Genomic DNA, 18,999 nt, shown 5'->3' on the forward strand with positions numbered 1-18,999 from the left:
GACATGGCATATGTCATTGATAAGAAAGTTCCTGTCTTAGATAGAAAGTCTTCATCAAATTCGGTGGGGTGCTTGGTCAAGTTGAGAAAAAAAAGGGTAAGCGATCAAAGTTCAAGGTCACAGCATAACAGATTGGGGGAAAATGTAGAAACACGTTAAAACTCGGGTTTTTTGACCAGTGTTCAATAAACAAGGTGACAGTAATTCGTTTTAGCCAGATGGCCAGACAATAAACGCCTTGTTAATTTAGAGGTCATGGGTCGGTCACATTGAATTTTGGCCAGATGATCAACTTTGCAGTGCCATTTTTGTTTGTTCACGATTCCCTTTGTTGGAATTCCAGTGGGTGACATACGCGAGTCATGAAGGCCTTGCCTCTATTGTTCGTCATAACTTGTGTCTCTCCGAAGAGATAACACTGTATATAGCAGTTCCAGAACTCGCTAACTGCATGCATGGCGGCTTTGCTTGGCAGTTGACAAGGTTACCACAGACTTTATCAGCAGTTGGTCGAGAGTCCACGTTTTACCACAAATCGATAACCATTGCTGGATCAAGCTGCGTGAGAGACAGGATAGTGGCTGACTTGTTGGGACAGCTCTAACAGCTCTAACTCTCTCCATACGAACGGCGAAAGAGACGACGTTAACAGCGTTTCACCCCAGTTACCATCATCAAAATATTGCAAGCGGAAGGCTCTTATACTGAAGAGGTGAATGTTGACAAAGAATACCAAAATTCTGACGACGGAAGCTAAAGGTTGGGTCATTCAGACACCCACTGGACATCCGAGGGGTCTGTGCAGAAGAGAAGAGAGGACTGGCCGTACTGAGTGAGCTAAGCTGTTTCAATGAAGAGAACCATTCACACTCTATAGCCACTTGCAGCTCATCGATTTTCTTTGTCACCAGTTGCGGTTTATGGCAGGCACATAATAATGAATATATACATTTCTTTTATCATTTTCTGTAAGAGTACAGATGTCAGAATACCGCTTTATTATCTTCAGTAAGAGATATCTATTTGTGGTATATGTCAAATGAACAATCTTACTATCATTTAGTAAAAGACATGTACATGCAAAAGTTGACGTAAACCTCGCATACAGTAATCACAATCATACACATACAAAAATCACAGTAAGAAAACAGGCACAAAGTATCACGCTGTAATTAAACATGTTAAACAACAGTGAGGAGAAGCAACTGTCTGTATTAAAATGTTCTTCTCTTTACTGTTGTTTTATACTGAAGTCTCCCAGCCTCATGGTCATTTTTATTGTAATCAGACACAGGCATAAATGACTGGTCAACACCGAGCAAGCTATTCAACGGGTACTTCTTGAAGCGTTTCATTCTCGTCTTTTTTTTTCTTTTTTTTTTTTTTAAGACAACAGTCGCGCGGCGGAGGGAAACAAAAGAAGCAAAACGTTGACTTTACTTCACACACACACACTCTCCAAGCAGTATTCCACGGATATTAACATTTAAATAACTAAATAAAAAGCCACCGGTCTCCACTCTGGGAGGGACGCTCACTCAGTCTGGCTCCGCGACTAAGCCATTATTGTCGTTAGTAGGGGGCTTAGTAGGTGGTGTCCAAAGTACGTTAAATCAGAACAGGCACCACTGAACACCACCGAAGTGACTCGGCAGCAGTGCAGGGTCTCCTCTGGTGTGTGGCCTCCTGGCTACCTAACATCGATGGTTCCCTGCGGACTGCCGACGCTGGAACTGTGACGGACGAACCCGGGTGTGGCCGGGCCGCGTGTGGGGGAATCTGAATGAGCGGCGTGGGAGTAATGCCACTGAAACGGTGCAGATGATGGGGCAGGGGGAAAAAAAGCCACAGGGACAGTGAAAAAGCCATAGTGACAGTGAAAAAGCCACAGGGACAGTGAAAAAGCCACAGGGACAGTGAAAGTGAAAAAGCCACAGGGACAGTGAAAAAACCAAAAAGCCACAGGGACAGTGAAAAAGCCATAGGGACAGAGAAAAAGCCACAGTGAAAAAGCCATAGGGACAGTGAAAAAGCCACAGTGAAAAAGCCATAGGGACAGTGAAAAAGCCACAGGGACAGTGAAAAAACCAAAAAGCCACAGGGACAGTGAAAAAGCCATAGGGACAGAGAAAAAGCTACAGGGACACTGTGTCTTGAGCTCGGCATGGTAAGTTGGGGCCCAGTTCTGTAGTATCAGTTCCACTTGGAAAAAGCAAACTGGTATTGCTCTTTTCCGAGGTTCGTAACGTTTCCTTCCTTGTGTGTGTGTGTGTGTGTGTGTGTGTGTGAAGAGGCGTTTGGAGCGGGAAAACTTTTAGGAAGGTTTATATATATATATATATATTCCAGTTCAAAATGACAAGGGGGATGAGTTGACACAGCGACAATTCGCAACATTTACAGTCACAGCCCGGCGTGTGACGTAGTTTTCGGCTACAACGCAACACAGGACAGACCAACAACCCCCACCAGCGTGATGTTTTTAGTTTTCTTCAGATGATGATTTTAGATTCGGGAAACAGCGGTCAGCAAACTGTCACTTTCCGCCGGACAGGGGGAGACTACTAGGACACAGAACTGAACGTTCTCTAAGTTAGTGTCGACTTAATCGGTGGGGAAAACTTGACTTGGGCACAAAAAAAGTTGGAAGACGTATGCCAGGTGTCCGCTTACACGAGGTCTGAGTTAGGGAGGAAAATTTTATCGAGATAAAAAAGGACCGCTGAAAAAATGTGTCGACTTACCCGAGGAGACAACTAAAGCGAGGTCAGTTTCAGTGGCGATAACTGTAATTGAAAGCAGTGGTAAAAAATTCAGGACTCACCCTCTCGAACAAAGGAACCTCCACTAGACCCAAGCCCAGAACAATTTGACCCTCGGGGGGTGGAGGGGGCGTGGGGGGGTGCAAGCCAGTAGGGCGTCCAAGTCAACTATTGAAGAAAAAAATGACATTAAAAAAGGTGGGGGTTGTGAGGTGATCGATGGAGTTTGAAATCCCCTTAACGATAGGAACTTCAGAGATTTTTGAACCCTCGCTTTTAGTGTTGTGATCTGAGGCTGTCGCGTGTGTGTGTGTGTGTGTGTGTAAGTGAGCGTATGTTTTTTTTTGTTTTTTTTCTCTCTCTCTCTGTTGAAGTGTGTGTGTGTGTGTGTGTGTGTGCGCGCGCGCACATCTCCAAAAGTGTTTTCAGCCTTTGATATTTGACTGCCTCCCGTGGCCAGTGGGCCGGGCTGTAATCAGTGCGAACAAGTGTGCAACAGCCGTTGTTAACGTCCGTTCCGTTATTAAATCACGAGTGAGAGTGAGGGGGAATATGCGGCGTTTGGGGGGCGGGGAAGGAGGGTGTGTGTGTGTGTGGGGGGGGGGAGGGTATAGGTTTAGGACGGGAGGGAGTGATTGTTGACCAGCGGTGTGCACTCTCACAGTTAGTGTAGGGCCCTGGCAACAGGAGTTTATATTAGGTATGTTCCAAACGGTGTTGGTTTAATCTTCTTTTTTTTCTTTTTCAGCATTTTTTTCTATTACTCGCTTGTGTAAACAATGCGTGTCTATATAATAATATGACGTGTTTGGTTGTGTGTCTGTGTGTCCATGGTAAACTTTAACGTTGCCATTTTCTCCGAAACACTTTTGTCTGCAGTTTTGGGTTGAACATAGTCGGGTGGGGGGTGGGGTGGGGGGGTGGGGAGGGGGTCTTCACAGTCATACCAGTAATAGTTTATAAGTCTTCCGGATTAAGCTGTATTTCCCGGGATCCTGAACAGTTCATTTTGTTGAGGATAGAGATCCATAAATCATTTTGTTGAGGATAGGGATCCATAAATCAACAAATTAATGTATGGGTATGAAGACGGCATGACCTTGTTGTTGACTCACTTGTGTAAACAAAGTGTGTGTATGTTTTAACCCGGTGTTCGGTTGTCTGTGTGTGTGTGTCTGTGTGTCCGTGGTAAACTTTAACATTGACATTTTCTCTGCAAATACTTTGTCAGTTGACACCAAATTAGGCATAAAAATAGGAAAAATTCAGTTCTTTCCAGTCATCTTGTTTAAAACAATATTGCACCTCTGGGATGGGCACAAAAAAGACAAAAAAAGGAAAAAAAAAAGAAGCCTAATTATATGCAAACTGCATTTACTGTTATATTTCTATTTTTTGTATTTTCTAATCTTGGCACTTTGACCTCTTATTCTAACACAACAACAAGAGGAGTCATTATTATCATTTTTTGTTCAAACAGGAACTTCTTTTGCTAAGCATGGAATTTTTATTTATTTTGCAAACGTTTTGGTGCAGATAGTAAAAAAAAAAGAAGGGAAATTACTCAGTAATTAATGCTAGGGGACTTAATTTATCACAAGTGAGTCTTGAAGGCCTTGCCTCTCTTGTTAATTTTTGAACGCCATCAGTCAGAGCGCTTTGGCGCTGTTAGTCTCTAGTACTTACTCTTGACACCGAACAATCTTGGTTCGGACCTGCTTATATGTTCCCCCCCCCTCCCTTTTTCCCCCCCTCCCCCCAAAAGCTTTAAAATGTAAGATATAGATCACGCTTTCGCGATTTTTATTGAATTTTATTTTTTGATTTTTTACAAATTTTATTCACGCTAATGTTTGCATTCCGCGCGTGTTCTAATGTATTGTGTGCCCATTGACTGACCCCCACCCTGTCATTGCAGTTTGTGATGGTACATTTATTTGTGACTGCAGTGATTTGATTATGGGTTTTTTCATTAGCACCCTGTTGATAACAGTGGTGGTGATGAACATGACTACAACAGCAATACATTAGGTCAGGGGCCATGTGTGTCACGTAAAATGTGCCACAGGTGTCAGTGGGTTTATATATATATATATATATATATATATATATATATATATATATATATATATATATCAGTGCTGCTCATCAAATGTCAGAGCACGCGGAACATTTTCCCCCTCCCCAGCATGCGTGTGACTGACTGGTGTGAAAGTGCTTTGATTTGTCTCTGCACTGACAAGATTTAGCGCGTATAAATTCTAATTATTGTTATTATTATTATTATGATTATTACTGTTGTTACTGTTATCATAGCTTTAGTGAAAACGTGGGTGCGTGGATTCTGTTGTGTGTGTGTGTGTGTGTGTGTGTGTGTGTGTGTGTGTTTGAGAGAGAGAGAGAGAGAAAGAGAGAGAGAGAGAGAGTAATGTGGTGTAACTGTGGGTAGAAAACTAACGTAAATTGAACTCGATTTCACGTTCTTGCTTCTGGGCTTCGCGTGAATGGGGTTTCTTGTCATCGCGTAACTGGGTTTGACAAAAAATGAAATAGAATTTTTTTTAAAACTCGAAACGTTTTTCAATAAAAAGAAAGAAAAAAAAAGGTTGGGGGGAGGGTGGTGGTGGGGGGGTTGGGGGGGGGGGGGGGGGGGGGGGGGGGGCACTTTCCATGGTATGCATTCTGTATTGAGTCTTGTGTTGAAGTGACTCTGTGCACAAAATGGTTGTGTGATCGGCATCATACTCTCTCAACACCACGCACCATACTCTCTCAACACCACGCATTACCCTTGTCAGCAGTCCAGATTGCTACAAGCATTGACTGACGACACCTTGCCGAGTACCTGAATGTGAGACAAGCAGTACAGCGAGCAGAAAAGCCAAACCGTATGAAGACCTCCATAAATTTATGAATCACCATGTCGCTTAATATAGTCCTTTTATAGTGATATTAATTATGGTTATACGAGTACATGACACTCATAATACACATTTTATATATATATACAGAGAGAGAGAGAGATGAATCATCTTGTCGCTTTATATATATATATATATATATATAGAGAGAGAGAGAGAGAGAGAGAGAGATACATGAATTATCATGTCGCTTTATTGTGTTTGTACTTGTATTTGCTTAGAAAGCGAGAGAATATGAGCGCGAGCCCCAACCTGACAGATGCCTGACCTATGCATAAACCCAACGTGCTGATCAAGCCCCGATGAGAGTCTTGTTCTGTGTTCTATGAATTAGGGTTTCTATTGACTGAAATACGAAATACATGTTCAGCAGTTTCCCTCCTCACCTCCCCACCCCCGCCCCCCTCGTCCCCCTCGCTCCCAACCCCCCCAAAGTGGAGAAGAAATTGTAGCTGTGTGGAGCAAGTGACATCTTGCCGGGCCATTGAAAAGCAGCTTCCTTCATCCCCTCCCTTCCATTTCCACCCATCCGCACATTTTGTGCTCTCGCTCTGTCTGTCTGTCTCTCTGTCTGTCTATCTGTCTGTCTCTCGTCTGTCTGTCTGTCTCTCTCTCTGTGTCTCTGTCGCTCTATCTGTCTGTCTGCCTCTCTCTGTCTCTCTTTCTCTGTCTCTGTCTCTCTCTGTGTCTTCTATACTCCCTCGCTCGCTCTCTCATTCAGATCTCCCTCCCATCCTCTCTCTCCGTCTCTCTCTCTGCCTTCCCATCTCTCTCTCTTATTGTGATATCTGTTATTCTCTCTCTCTCTCTCTCTCAGTTTGTAATGCGCACGTGTGCTTACTGACGTGTACTGACGTGCATTGAAGCACGCGTTTCCGAACGCGTACACACATACGCACATGCCCCCCACCCCCAGACCCGCACCCCACCCCCACACACAAACACACACAGGTGCGCACGCCAACACGCACACGCTCGCACACACACGTGCAGGCACACACGACATGCATGTACAGGTGCGCACGCAAACACTACACAAAAACACGCTCTCTCTGTCTGTCTGTCTGTCTCTCTCTCTGTCTCTCTCTCTCACGCACACACACGTACATGATTATAAATGTGCATACACGCGCACGTAAACACACACACACATACACGCACGCTCATATACACACACGCTCACGCACGCACGCACACACACACACGCACACACACACACGCACCCCCCTCCCCCCACCCACCAACCCCCACACCCTCACACACACGCTTATATACATACACACGCTCACGCACGCACGCACGCACACACACACACACACACACACACACACACACACACACACACACACTATCGTAACACAATCTGAAAATGATTGAACCATCTGTCAGCTGAGAAAGGAAAACATGCTACCAGCGAAAGGTGTAATGAGTTTTGTAGACTGTGTGCTGCTGAAATCCGTATCAGCTGTGAAGAGTGTGTATGGATATACACTCAGCACACACATACGAAAACACGCGCGCGCACACGCACACGCACACACACACGCTCACTCACCAAGATATCTTTCTCTCTCTCTCTCTTTCTTCCGTCTCTCCGCCTCCCCACGCTCCCTCCCACCCCCACGCCCCCACCCCCGCCCCCTCCCTCTCTCTCCCCCATCCCCTTCTCTGTCTACTTTCTGTCTATTCACCATCCAGACAGCTCTGTTCTTCACATGACATGCGAACACTTTATCCCAAAGATCAGCACACACACACGCGCGCGCGCGCACGCACTCACACACACATACACACGCACACGCATCTTACGGTGAATGTCTCTTATCTATTGTTGCACCCCGACCAGTGGAATTCACTACCTTCACACCTACCCACACTTCAACAACACCCGCATTCAAGAGAGCACTCAAAACACATCTTTTCAAACTGTATTATCATCAGTTGAGCTGTTACATCTGCATCTGCTTGCATCGATCTGATCCGCTGGATGTGTTCTTTATGCTGGTTTGTATACATGTTTTTTGTTGTTGTTTTTTTCGTTTTCTTTTTTTTTTGAGATGCCTTGTTCCATGGTGTATACTTTGACCACGTTGAATAATGTATTTTTTATGTTGCTGAGATTTTGGCTTGTGTGTGTGATGTGAGACTGACTGTGATATTGCCCATCTTAATTGATTCCTATACATACTTTTATGTCACTTTTTCTTAAAATTTGTATGGTTAGTTGCAAAGCGAGGTGAGTCCCATCTGTTATTATTATTATTGTTATCGTTATTATTATCAATAATATTGTTGTTTTTTCATTATTTATTTTATTTTATATTATTTTTTTGCTATTATTGTATTTTTATGTCCTCCCTGCCTATCATACCACCCCTACACCCCCACCCCCCCCGCCCCGCCCTGATGTATGAGGACGCAAGTTTTCGTTGCTAATCCGTATCTAAGTTATGGCAAGCTGTGGCGTCATTGATTTTCTGTTTGTTTTGTTGTTGTTGTTTGTTTTTAAATTTTTTTTTCTTAATCTTTTATTTTATTTTTTTTCAAATAGATTTTCTGTGTGTGTGTGTGTGTGTTGTTTTTACACACACACACACACACACACACACACACACACACATATATATATATATATATATATATATATAATAAAAGAAAGGGGCTGGCCTTAGGTTCTGAACACGGACGCGCCGGCGGAGAACTGAAGTGGTAGGTGATGGGCTGGAGTGAGGGAGGAGGGCCAGATCGAGTGGATCTGTCTCAGTCGGCTGGGCATCAGAAAGGTGGCGTTGCCCGTTTGCACGAGCTTGACAAAAGTTAGGGTGATTATGTTATTAGCCGACCTTATCATCCAGAGGAAAAATGCCGTTTCTTTTTTTCTTTCTTCTAATTATTGTTTTTTTTGACTCGCTTGTGTAAACAAAGTGAGTCTGTGTTTTAACCCGGTGTTCGGTTGTCTTTAAACTTTAACATTGCCATTTTCTCTGCAAATACTTTGTCAGTTGACACCAAATTAGGCATAAAAATAGGAAAAATTCTTTCCAGTCATCTTGTTTAAAACAATATTGCACCTCTGGGATGGGCACAAAAAAATAAAAAAGAAGGCAGATTATATGCAAACTGCATTTACTGTTATATCTATATTTTCATAAATTCTCTAAACTTGGCACTTTGATCTGATATTCTGACCCAACAACAAGAGCAGTCATTGTTATCATTTTTTGTTCAAACAGGAACTTCTTTTGCTAAGCATGGAAGTTATATTTATTTTGCAAACGTTTTGGTGCAGATAGTAAAAAAGGGAAATTAATCTGTAATTAATGCTAGGGGACTTAATTTGCTTTAAACTGATCTTTCTCATCTTAAACATTACATTTTGAAATTATACTCAGTACATAAAAAGCTTGTGTGTTTTACTCTCAGTGTACAGGGCTTTCACTATGTTCATTCGCCCAAGTGGTCTTTTTCGGAAAATACTAAAATCAGTACGACGAGTGGACTTTATAGATCTATTGGCTGAGCCCTGAAGGTCATGGGCAAAAATCAATTGCGTACACATATTTATATACATTCAAAGCGCGTGCTCATATTCTTCGCGAACGCAAACGACGCCATTTTGTTTCAAGTTGTTGACCTGCCCGTTCAATCCTAGATTCAATCGACAATACACGATAACATGTGATGGAAAGTTGGAGAAGGAGACCGTTAAATATTTATTCAGAGAAAGATTTGTGAACGCCTCATCACTTACTGGATTATGCCCCGAAATGCCATAAAAATATCCACAGAATCAGTCGGAATTCACAGTTAAAAATAATAAACCATGTGAGTTAATACCCTTGAATTGATAAAACGTAAAAATTTCCAGTCTTGACTTTTCTCAAAATGAAGTCCTTTTAACTTCATAAGACGTTTAGAAGTACTTGTACTTGGTTCTACGTGTTATTAGTTTAACAAAATACTCAATTTTCATATCAACTTTAAAACTATAAAACTAGAATGAACATAAAAAAGAAATTGAATCGACCGTATCAACCGGATGTAACAAACTGAAACTTGTACATCTGTCTAGATCCAGAGAAAACGGCTAAATGTTGCAGTGTGATTGCGGCCATAGCCATGTCTCCTTTACCGCGGACTTAAAAAGAATTTTTAATTGCCCTTAAAGATTTTTTCAATGCCCAAGATAACCAGAATAATATGATTTAAACAGCGTTCTCACTGCGAATACCGCAATCGATTTATCGCCCTTTAAAAAAAGCATGTTTAAATGTTATATTTTTTAACTTCAGTTAAGAAGCCACGATAGTGTAATGGGTAAGACAGTTTCTTCTCACCCGAACACACGGAGTTCGAATCTGCTGTTAGGACTTTTTTTTTTTTCCTTTTTCTCTTAACCCGAAGCTTTGTAATAACAAATACAGAACACATTTTAACGATTAGATTTTTTTTTTTTTTTTTTTTTTTTTTTTTAGTGTAACACAAGTGAGTCTTGAAGGCCTTGCCTCTAGTAGTGGTGGTAGCAGTAGTAGTATTTATTTCATTTCATTCTTTATTTGTTTCGTTGTTTTTTGTTGTTGTTTTTTTTTGTGGTGGAGGAGTGGAGGCGGGGGTGGGGGTGCAAATTAACGCAGCCCCCACCCCCCTCTTCACTGCCCCCCCCACCGCCCCGCCCCTCCCCTCCCACCCCCTTAAACCCGTAAACAGAGGTTACCGATAATTATTGTCTCTTTGAAATCCGGTCTGACTAGCCAACTGAATGATTGATGCGAACTTTTTTCCCCCTTTCTTTCTCTCTCTCTCTCTCTCTCTCTCTCTCTTTTTTGATAATATTTTTGTTCATTTTCTTTTTGACTCACTTGGGTAAACAAAGTGAGTCTATGTTTTAACCCGGTGTTCGGTTGTCTGTGTGTGTGTGTGTCCGTGTGTCTGTGTGTCCGTGGTAAACTTTAACATTGACATTTTCTCTGCAAATACTTTGTCAGTTGACACCAAATTTGGCATAAAAATAGGAAAAATTCAGGTCTTTCCAGTCATCTTGTTTAAAACAGTATTACACCTCTGGGATGGGCACAAAAAATAAAAATAAAAAAGAAGCCTAATTATATGCAAACTGCATTTACTGTTATATTTATATTTTTTGTATTCTCTAAACTCAGTTGGCACTTTGACCTCTTATTCTGACACAACAAGAGGAGACATTATTATCATTTTTTGTTCAAAATAATAGGAACTTCTTTTGCAAAGCATGGAATTTTTATTTATTTTGCAAACGTTTTGGTGCAGATAGTAAAAAAGGGAAATTACTCTAATTAATGCTAGGGGACTTAATTTATCACAAGTGAGTCTTGAAGGCCTTGCCTCTTGTCTTTGTTGTTGTTGTTGTTGAAAAGTTATTGCTTTGTTTAATTTTCTTTTCATCTGTGAATGTACAGTTTCATTCGTTGAGCAGCCGTTGAAATCGGTAAAATCTGATGTTGAATTACTTCAACACATGTTGTTGCTTCTCTTCCTGTACATTCCATGTAATAGCCTGCTGCATATTTTGTGCTGTTTATAGTTTACTTCAAAGAGGGTTTGAAAAATCACTATCAGACGGTCACGACAGTGTGTGTGTGTGTTTGTGTATGTGTGTGCGCGTGCGTGTATGTGTGTGTCTGTGTGTGTTGGTGTATGTATTGGGGTGTATATGTGCGCGTGTGTGTTGGTGCGTGCGTGCGCGTGCCAGTTAGTGCGTGTGTCTGTGGCCGGGCATTGGTGTTCTGAACGGCAATATTTGTCGCAGTTTCATACATTCCAGTTTAAAGTGAATAATAATAATAATGATAATAATTATTCTGAATCTTTTGCAGAGACAATCTTGTGCAGAGACAAATCTAAGCGCTTTCACACCAATCGTTCACACGCATGCATAACTCTAAAACTGGAGAACTGGAGAAACTGAAGACAAGGAAGAGGCAGGGAAGGGAGGTCTTGTGAAGAGGTGGGGGGGGGCGGGGGGTGCTTTTACGTGCGAAAAGAGCGGTTGGTTGGTTGCAGGGCCTGGCCGGGCTCAGCTGTGCTGGTGCCGACAGTAATGATGTGTGTGCGTGTGTGTGTGTGATGTCTGCGGCTGGCTCATCTATCACAAGAGATTTCTGGCACTGGCTCGTGCTCTGGTGTCATTAGCCAGTGCCTTTTGTCTGTCTGTCTGTCACTCCCTCCCTCCCCCCCTCTCTCTCTTCCCCTTTCTCTATGTCCTTTTCTTTACATTTGGCTTATCCCTCTTTCTCTCTATTCCTTAGTGTCTGTCTCTCTGTCTCTCTCTCTTCCCCTTTCTCTATGTCCTTTTCTTTACATTTGGCTTACCCCTCTTCTCTCTATTCCCGTATGCCTGTCTGTCTGTCAGTCTGTCTCTCCCCCCTCCCCTCTCTCTTCCCCTTTCTCTATGTCCTTTTATTTACATTTGGCTTACCCCTCTTCTCTCTATTCCCGTATGCCTTTCCTCTTTCTCTCTATTCCTGTATGCCTGTGTGTCAGTCTGTCTCCCCCCCCCCCTCCCTCTGTCTCTTTGTCTCTGTCTCTCTCTTTCTCTATGTCCGTTTCTTTACATTTGTCTTTCCCCTCATTCTCTCTGTTCCTTAGTGTCTGTCTGTCTCTCTCCCTTTCTCTATATCCGTTTCTTTACATTTGTCTTTCCCCTCTTTCTCTCTGTTCCTTAGTGTCTGTCTGTCTGTCTGTCTGTCTCTCTTCCCCTTTCTCTGTGTCCGTTTTTTACATTTGTCTTTCCCCTCTTTCTCTCTGTTCCTTAGTGTCTGTCTGTCTGTCTCTCTCCCTTTTTCTATGTCCGTTTCTTTACATTTGTCTTTCCCCTCTTTCTCTCTGTTCCTTAGTGTCTGTCTGTCTGTCTGTCTCTCTTCCCCTTTCTCTGTGTCCGTTTCTTTACATTTGTCTTTCCCCTCTTTCTATTCCTCAGTGTCTGTCTGTCAGTCTCCCTTTGTCTGTGTCCGTTTTTTACATTTGTCTTTCCCCTCTTTCTCCCTGTTCCTTAGTGTCTGTCTGTCTGTCTCTCTCTCTTCCCCTTTCTCTGTGTCCGTTTCTTTACATTTGTCTTTCCCCTCTTTCTCTCTATTCCTCAGTGTCTGTCTGTCAGTCTCCCTTTGTCTGTGTCCGTTTTTTACATTTGTCTTTCCCCTCTTTCTCTCTGTTCCTTAGTGTCTGTCTGTCTGTCTGTCTCCCTTTCTCTGTGTCCGTTTTTTACATTTGTCTTTCCCCTCTTTCTCTCTGTTCCTTAGTGTCTGTCTGTCTGTCTGTCTCCCTTTCTCTGTGTCCGTTTTTTACATTTGTCTTTCCCCTCTTTCTCTCTATTCCTGTCTGTCTGTCTCTCTCCCTTTCTCTGTGTCCGTTTCTTTACATTTGTCTTTCCCCTCTTTCTCCCTGTTCCTTAGTGTCTGTCTGTCTGTCTGTCTGTCTCTCTCCCTTTCTGTATGTCCGTTTTTTACATTTGTCTTTCCCCTCTTTCTCTCTATTCCTGTCTGTCTGTCTCTCTCCCTTTCTCTGTGTCCTTTTCTTTACATTTGGCTTATCCCTCTTTCTCTCTATTCCTTAGTGTCTGTCTCTCTGTCTCTCTCTCTTCCCCTTTCTCTATGTCCTTTTCTTTACATTTGGCTTACCCCTCTTCTCTCTATTCCCGTATGCCTGTCTGTCTGTCAGTCTGTCTCTCCCCCCTCCCCTCTCTCTTCCCCTTTCTCTATGTCCTTTTATTTACATTTGGCTTACCCCTCTTCTCTCTATTCCCGTATGCCTTTCCTCTTTCTCTCTATTCCTGTATGCCTGTGTGTCAGTCTGTCTCCCCCCCCCCTCCCTCTGTCTCTTTGTCTCTGTCTCTCTCTTTCTCTATGTCCGTTTCTTTACATTTGTCTTTCCCCTCTTTCTCTCTATTCCTCAGTGTCTGTCTGTCTCTCTCCCTTTCTCTATATCCGTTTCTTTACATTTGTCTTTCCCCTCTTTCTCTCTGTTCCTTAGTGTCTGTCTGTCTGTCTGTCTGTCTCTCTTCCCCTTTCTCTGTGTCCGTTTCTTTACATTTGTCTTTCCCCTCTTTCTCTCTGTTCCTTAGTGTCTGTCTGTCTGTCTCTCTCCCTTTCTCTATGTCCGTTTCTTTACATTTGTCTTTCCCCTCTTTCTCTCTATTCCTGTCTGTCTGTCTGTCTCTTTGTCTCTCTCCTTTCTCTTTGTCCTTTTCTTTACATTTGCCTTTCCACTCTTTTTCTCAGTTCCTGTATGCCTGTCTGGCTCCTCCCCCTCTCTCTCTCTCTCTCTTCCCTTTTCCTTCAAGTTTCTCTCCGCTGTCCTTTTCTTTACATTAAGTATTGGCTTACCCCTCTTCGGTTCTTTCTGTGCCTGTTTGTCTGTCTGTCATTGTTTTCTTTATATTAGGCTCAACCTCCTCCACCACTCTCTCTCGCTGTCTCTCTCTCTGTCGCTCACTCTTCGTCCGCTATCTCTCTCTTTCCCTCTTTCTGTGTCTTGTTCGTTACAACTGGCTCATCCCTCATTTCATTTATACCCTGTCTGTCTGTCTCATTCTTACTTATAGGTATGAGATCGAGTCAAGAACTGTGTGCGTTGTGTGTGATATGAGAGAGGGAAGGTTGGGGGGAGGGGGAAGGTTGGGTGGGGAGTCGGGGGGGGGGGGGGAGATTGCATGGGAAGTCCTAAACTCAATTTTGAGATGTTTTAGCGATGCTTGTAAAAAATCTTATTTTCAGCAAAATCGAGAAGAAAGAAAAGAAGAAAAAATCACCCAAATCCTGTTTTTCTTAACATACGAATTTAAAAAAAGCAACAACTGAAATATGACTGGTAATGATTATGTTTATTGACACGGGTAAGGACTATGTTTTTTGACACTGTGTTGAAATCGGCTTGTGGTGAATATTCCATTAGTACTCGGAAGGTGTCTCCGTCAGTCAGTCATTCCGGGAATCAGTTAATCAGGACGGATCGGGCAGTGACAGACTGGGCATCCTGAACATGGCTGAAGTGCCTTTCTTCACGTCAGAGTGGTTTTCTGTGAAGAGCAGTGCTCAACACCACACCACACCACACCTCAACACCACACCACACCTCACCACTGACACCACACCTCAACACCACACCACACCTCAGCACCAAACCAAACCATACCACACCTTAACACCACATCACACCCCAACACCAAACCAAACCACACCTCAACACCACACCGCATCACACCTCAACACAACACACCACAGAACCTCACCACACCACACACCACCACAACACACCTCAACACCACACCACACCACACCTCAGCTCCACACAACACACCTCAACAAAACACCACACCACACCACACAGCACAACACGTTTCAGACCTGACCCCCCCAACCCCCATGTGTTACTGCAGCCGTGTGACGCTGTGTCCTCCGTGCAGGGTTCACGGACCAGTACCTGCAGCTGAATGCACTGATGGAGAAGCAGCAGGGACGGCACGTGCAGGCCCTCCTGGCGGTGCCCTGCGACCAGTTCGGTCACCAGGAACCCGCCGCCAACAGGACGGAGCTGATGAACGGCCTGAGGCACGTGCGGCCCGGCTCTGGCTTCACTCCGCTCTTCAACCTCACTGCTCGCTCCCACGTCAACGGGGCCAACGAGTTAAAGTTGTACTCCTATCTCAAGGTGATTGGTTATCTGGAGACGGTGGTGTGTTTTGATACGATGATGGTGATTATGATGATGAAATACTCTTGTTATTCAACCTCACTGCTCGTCTGGAGACGGTGGTGTGTTTTGATACGATGATGGTGATTTTGATGATGGTGAAATACTCTTGTTATTCAACCTCACTGCTCGCTCCCACGTCAACGGGGCCAACGAGTCAAAGTTGTACTCCTTTCTCAAGGTGATTGCTTATCTGGAGACGGTGGTGTGTTTTGATCAGTGCAATGATGGCGATGATGATGGTATCAGTATCAGTATCAGTAGCTCAAGCAGGCGTCACTGCGTTCGGTCAAATCCATATACGCTACACCACATCTGCCAAGCAGATGCCTGACCAGCAGCGTAACCCAACGCGCTTAGTCAGGCCTTTGGTGTGGGCGGGAAGGGGGATTTAAAAAAACATTTTTTTAATAATAAAAAATATTAATTAATAAATATAATAAAGTAAAAAAAAAAAAAAAAAAAATAATAATAATTAAAAAAATTATCAATAATAATAAAATTTAAAAAAAAGAAAAAAAAGATGATGATTATGAAATACTCCGACCTCAACGGAGCTGATGAGTTAAAGTTGTACTTTGAATATGCATGACGGGCGCAATAGCCGAGTGGTTAAAGCGCGCTGGACTTTCAATCTGAGGGTCCCGGGTTCGAATCTCGGTAACGGCGCCTCAGTGGTGGGTAAAGTGTGGAGATTTTTCCGTATCTCCCAGGTCAGCGTATGTGCTGCAGACCTGCTAGTGCCTGAACCCCCTTCGTGTGTATACACAAGCAGAAGATCAAATACGCTCGTTAAATATCCAGTAATCCATGTCAGCGTTCGGTGGATAATGGAAACAAGAACATACCCAGCATGCACATCCCCCCAAACGGGAGTATGGCTGCCTACATGGCTGGGTAAAAACGGTCATACACGTAAAAGCCCACTCGTGTACATAAAATCGTTTATTTTCTGTTAATCTAAAATGATATTAGACTGTGTACATACGAGTAACGTGGGAGTTGCAGCCCACGCACGAAGAAGAAGAAGAAGAGGAGAATATACATGCACAGGTATCTAACTGATTTCTTTTTCCTGGCATCTTTTGTATTATTATTGCGTTTTTTTTCGGGTTCTTTGGAAACTATATTTCGTTTTCCAGCTCAGTGTAGTCGGCTGGGCTCTCACTGAGCAACAATGATAGCTCCAAGGGGTTGATACTGAACACAGACTTATATGTAAGACTCGGGAAATGTATTTGTATTTCTTTTCTTTTCATCACAACAGATTTCTCTGTGTGAAATTCGGGCTGCTCTCCCCAGGGAGAGCGCGTCGCCATACTACAGCGCCACCCATTTTTTTGTATTTTTTCCTGTGTGCAGTTTTATTTGTTTTTTCTATCGAAGTGGATTTTTCTATAGAATTTTGCCAGGAACAACCCTTTTGTTGCCGTGGGTTCTTTTACGTGCACTAAGTGCATGCTGCACACGGGACCTCGGTTTATCGTCTCATCCGAATGACTAGCGTCCAGACCACCACTCAAGGTCTAGTGGAGGGGGAGAAAACATCAGCGGCTGAGCCGTGGTTCGAACCAGCATGCTCAGATTCTCTCGCTTCCTAGGCGGACGCGTTACCTCCAGGCCATCACTCCAGTTGCTGTTACAATAATCATTCAGAATTGTGTTTTCGGACTTAATACTCAGGTCACAAACGAAAACAGATACTTATTGTGTGTGTGTGTGTGTGTGTGTGTGTCCGACACAGTCCAAATGCCCACCCGCCGCCCATGCCTCTTTCCCCAAGGGGGAAACCTTCTGGGACCCCATCTACCCCTCCGACATCACCTGGAACTTCGAGAAGTTTCTCATCGACGACCGTGGATTTCCGCTGGTCCGCTTCCTCCCGGACGTGGAACCTTTGGAGATTGACCTTCTGCTCGATGACCTTGACCCGAAAGGTCGTGACCTTCCTCTGCTACTGGCCCGGTTGGACGAGGATGTGAGGATGCGTGTGAGGTAGAGGGAGGCACGCTGGAGATACCGCTCTCATTAGGGTGTTTTGGGGTTTTTGTTTTGTTTTGTTTTTCTCTAGGGGTGGGAGGGTCTGAGGTGGGTGTGTGGGTGGGTGGTGGTGGTGGGGGGGGGGTTGTGGGGGGCTAAGGGCGGAAATGGTAGGTGAAAAAAAAAAGATATTATTGTCTATTTGGCGGGAAGAGCCAAGTGGATGTTTTTTTCAGATTCATTTGTTTTGATTTGAATAGGTTTGACTTTGTGATTTTGGTCTTTTTTTTTTTCTTTTTCTTAATGATTTGATTCGAATTTGATTGGAACTTGGAACGATTTGCTTTAATTTAATCAAACAACAAACAAAAACGAAATTGCCCTCAAATACTTGCCTTCGTTATGTTCTTCCCCTTTCTTCCCTCTGCTTCTTCCCTTTCTCCTGGTAGAGGTATAATTTGTTTTTGTTCTGTCCCTTTATGGTAATGATAACAGTACTAATTCTGTTTACTGTTGCTCTCTTTAGTGAGGGTTTTTTTTAATCTCGCGCAAACGGTTCAAGTTAAGTCAGCTCCTCCTCCCCCTTCCTCCACCTATTCTTACCCCTCCCATTTCCCCTGGTCTCTCACGGCTCCTCCTCTGCCACCCCACCCCCCTCCCCGCCCCCCGCATCCCACAGCCAAATTCTCAGAAATCCGTGGATGAAAGTATGTTACTCTTTGCTTGGGGGAAAAAAATAAGTTTTCGCTGAGGAATGCCTCCGTGTACCCATTAGAATAATTTACTGATATAGTGTCAACACAGTATATTTTGCTTCAGAGCCGGGTTCCATATGTTCCAGTTGTCTCATTCTCGATAATTGTGATAAAGCAAACAATATTCATCTGATAAAGACGTTTCAAAATGCCGCATTTTGACTGCTTACAATCCCCCCTTCCCCCCTCCTAATGTTCTCTTCTAGCCATTGACATAATTCCTTGCAGTTATATGATGTTCACCGCCATTCCCTTCTCGCTCCGGAGTTCTATCAGACTTGTGTCTTGCCGACAATGACGAAATACCCTGAAACTGTGACCTCACAGAAGGGAATTTCCGAAGCGTCTCATTCTCTTTGTTCATTTGTGCATTCGGAACGCAGTGAGTGATGTCGTAGGCCGCACTAACTGATACGACTGCCGTTTTGAGAAAGAAGTGGCGTTGGTCTTGTGGAATGAAAATTAATGTTTATGTTGTGGCATGTAAAAAAACAAAACTAAAATACTATCATGTTTGATGTTCGATTGTGTTGAAATTATTGTTGATCGATTCCTTCATGAAGAAATAAACATTGAAGGGAAATTTGGACTTGCGCTTCACCTGCTTTTTCATTTAATATGTTTATTGTATTTCATTGTCTTATATTTTTGTCAGAACAGATTTCTGTGTGTGAATTTCGGGTTTCTACCCCATGTGAGAGCAATTCGTCACCAGTGTTCAGAGTCGTTTTTTTTCTTTTTCTTTTTGTCTGCAAGTGTTTTAGCGGAGTTATGGACAGAATTTAGCCAGGGACAAGTGACAGTTTTGTTATTTTACGAGCATTAATTATGGGCATCCTGCCATTGATCATTTCGTCC

The 18,999-nt window shown here is 43.3% G+C and overlaps 1 protein-coding gene across 2 annotated transcripts in view; it reads left to right on the forward strand.

Annotated features, from left to right (window-relative positions):
• The window catches only part of LOC143274842 (glutathione peroxidase 6-like), a 23,620-nt gene extending 4,896 nt beyond the window's left edge, over positions 1–18,724 (forward strand). Inside the window, exons 1-3 of one of the 2 annotated variants that reach the window (XM_076578794.1) lie at positions 2,072–2,167; positions 15,120–15,364; positions 17,151–18,724. In XM_076578794.1, the coding sequence (XP_076434909.1) occupies positions 15,155–15,364; positions 17,151–17,405 (465 nt within the window). In that variant the 5' untranslated portion in view covers positions 2,072–2,167; positions 15,120–15,154 and the 3' untranslated portion in view covers positions 17,406–18,724. Of the gene's footprint in view, positions 1–2,071; positions 2,168–15,119; positions 15,365–17,150 lie in introns of those variants that run through there. The other variant, XM_076578793.1, reaches the window with a different exon arrangement.
• The last annotated feature ends 275 nt before the right edge of the window (positions 18,725–18,999 follow it).

The sequence above is a fragment of the Babylonia areolata genome, chromosome 29, assembly GCF_041734735.1.
Source record: "Babylonia areolata isolate BAREFJ2019XMU chromosome 29, ASM4173473v1, whole genome shotgun sequence".
In the NCBI taxonomy this organism is placed as follows: Eukaryota; Metazoa; Mollusca; class Gastropoda; order Neogastropoda; family Buccinidae; genus Babylonia; species Babylonia areolata.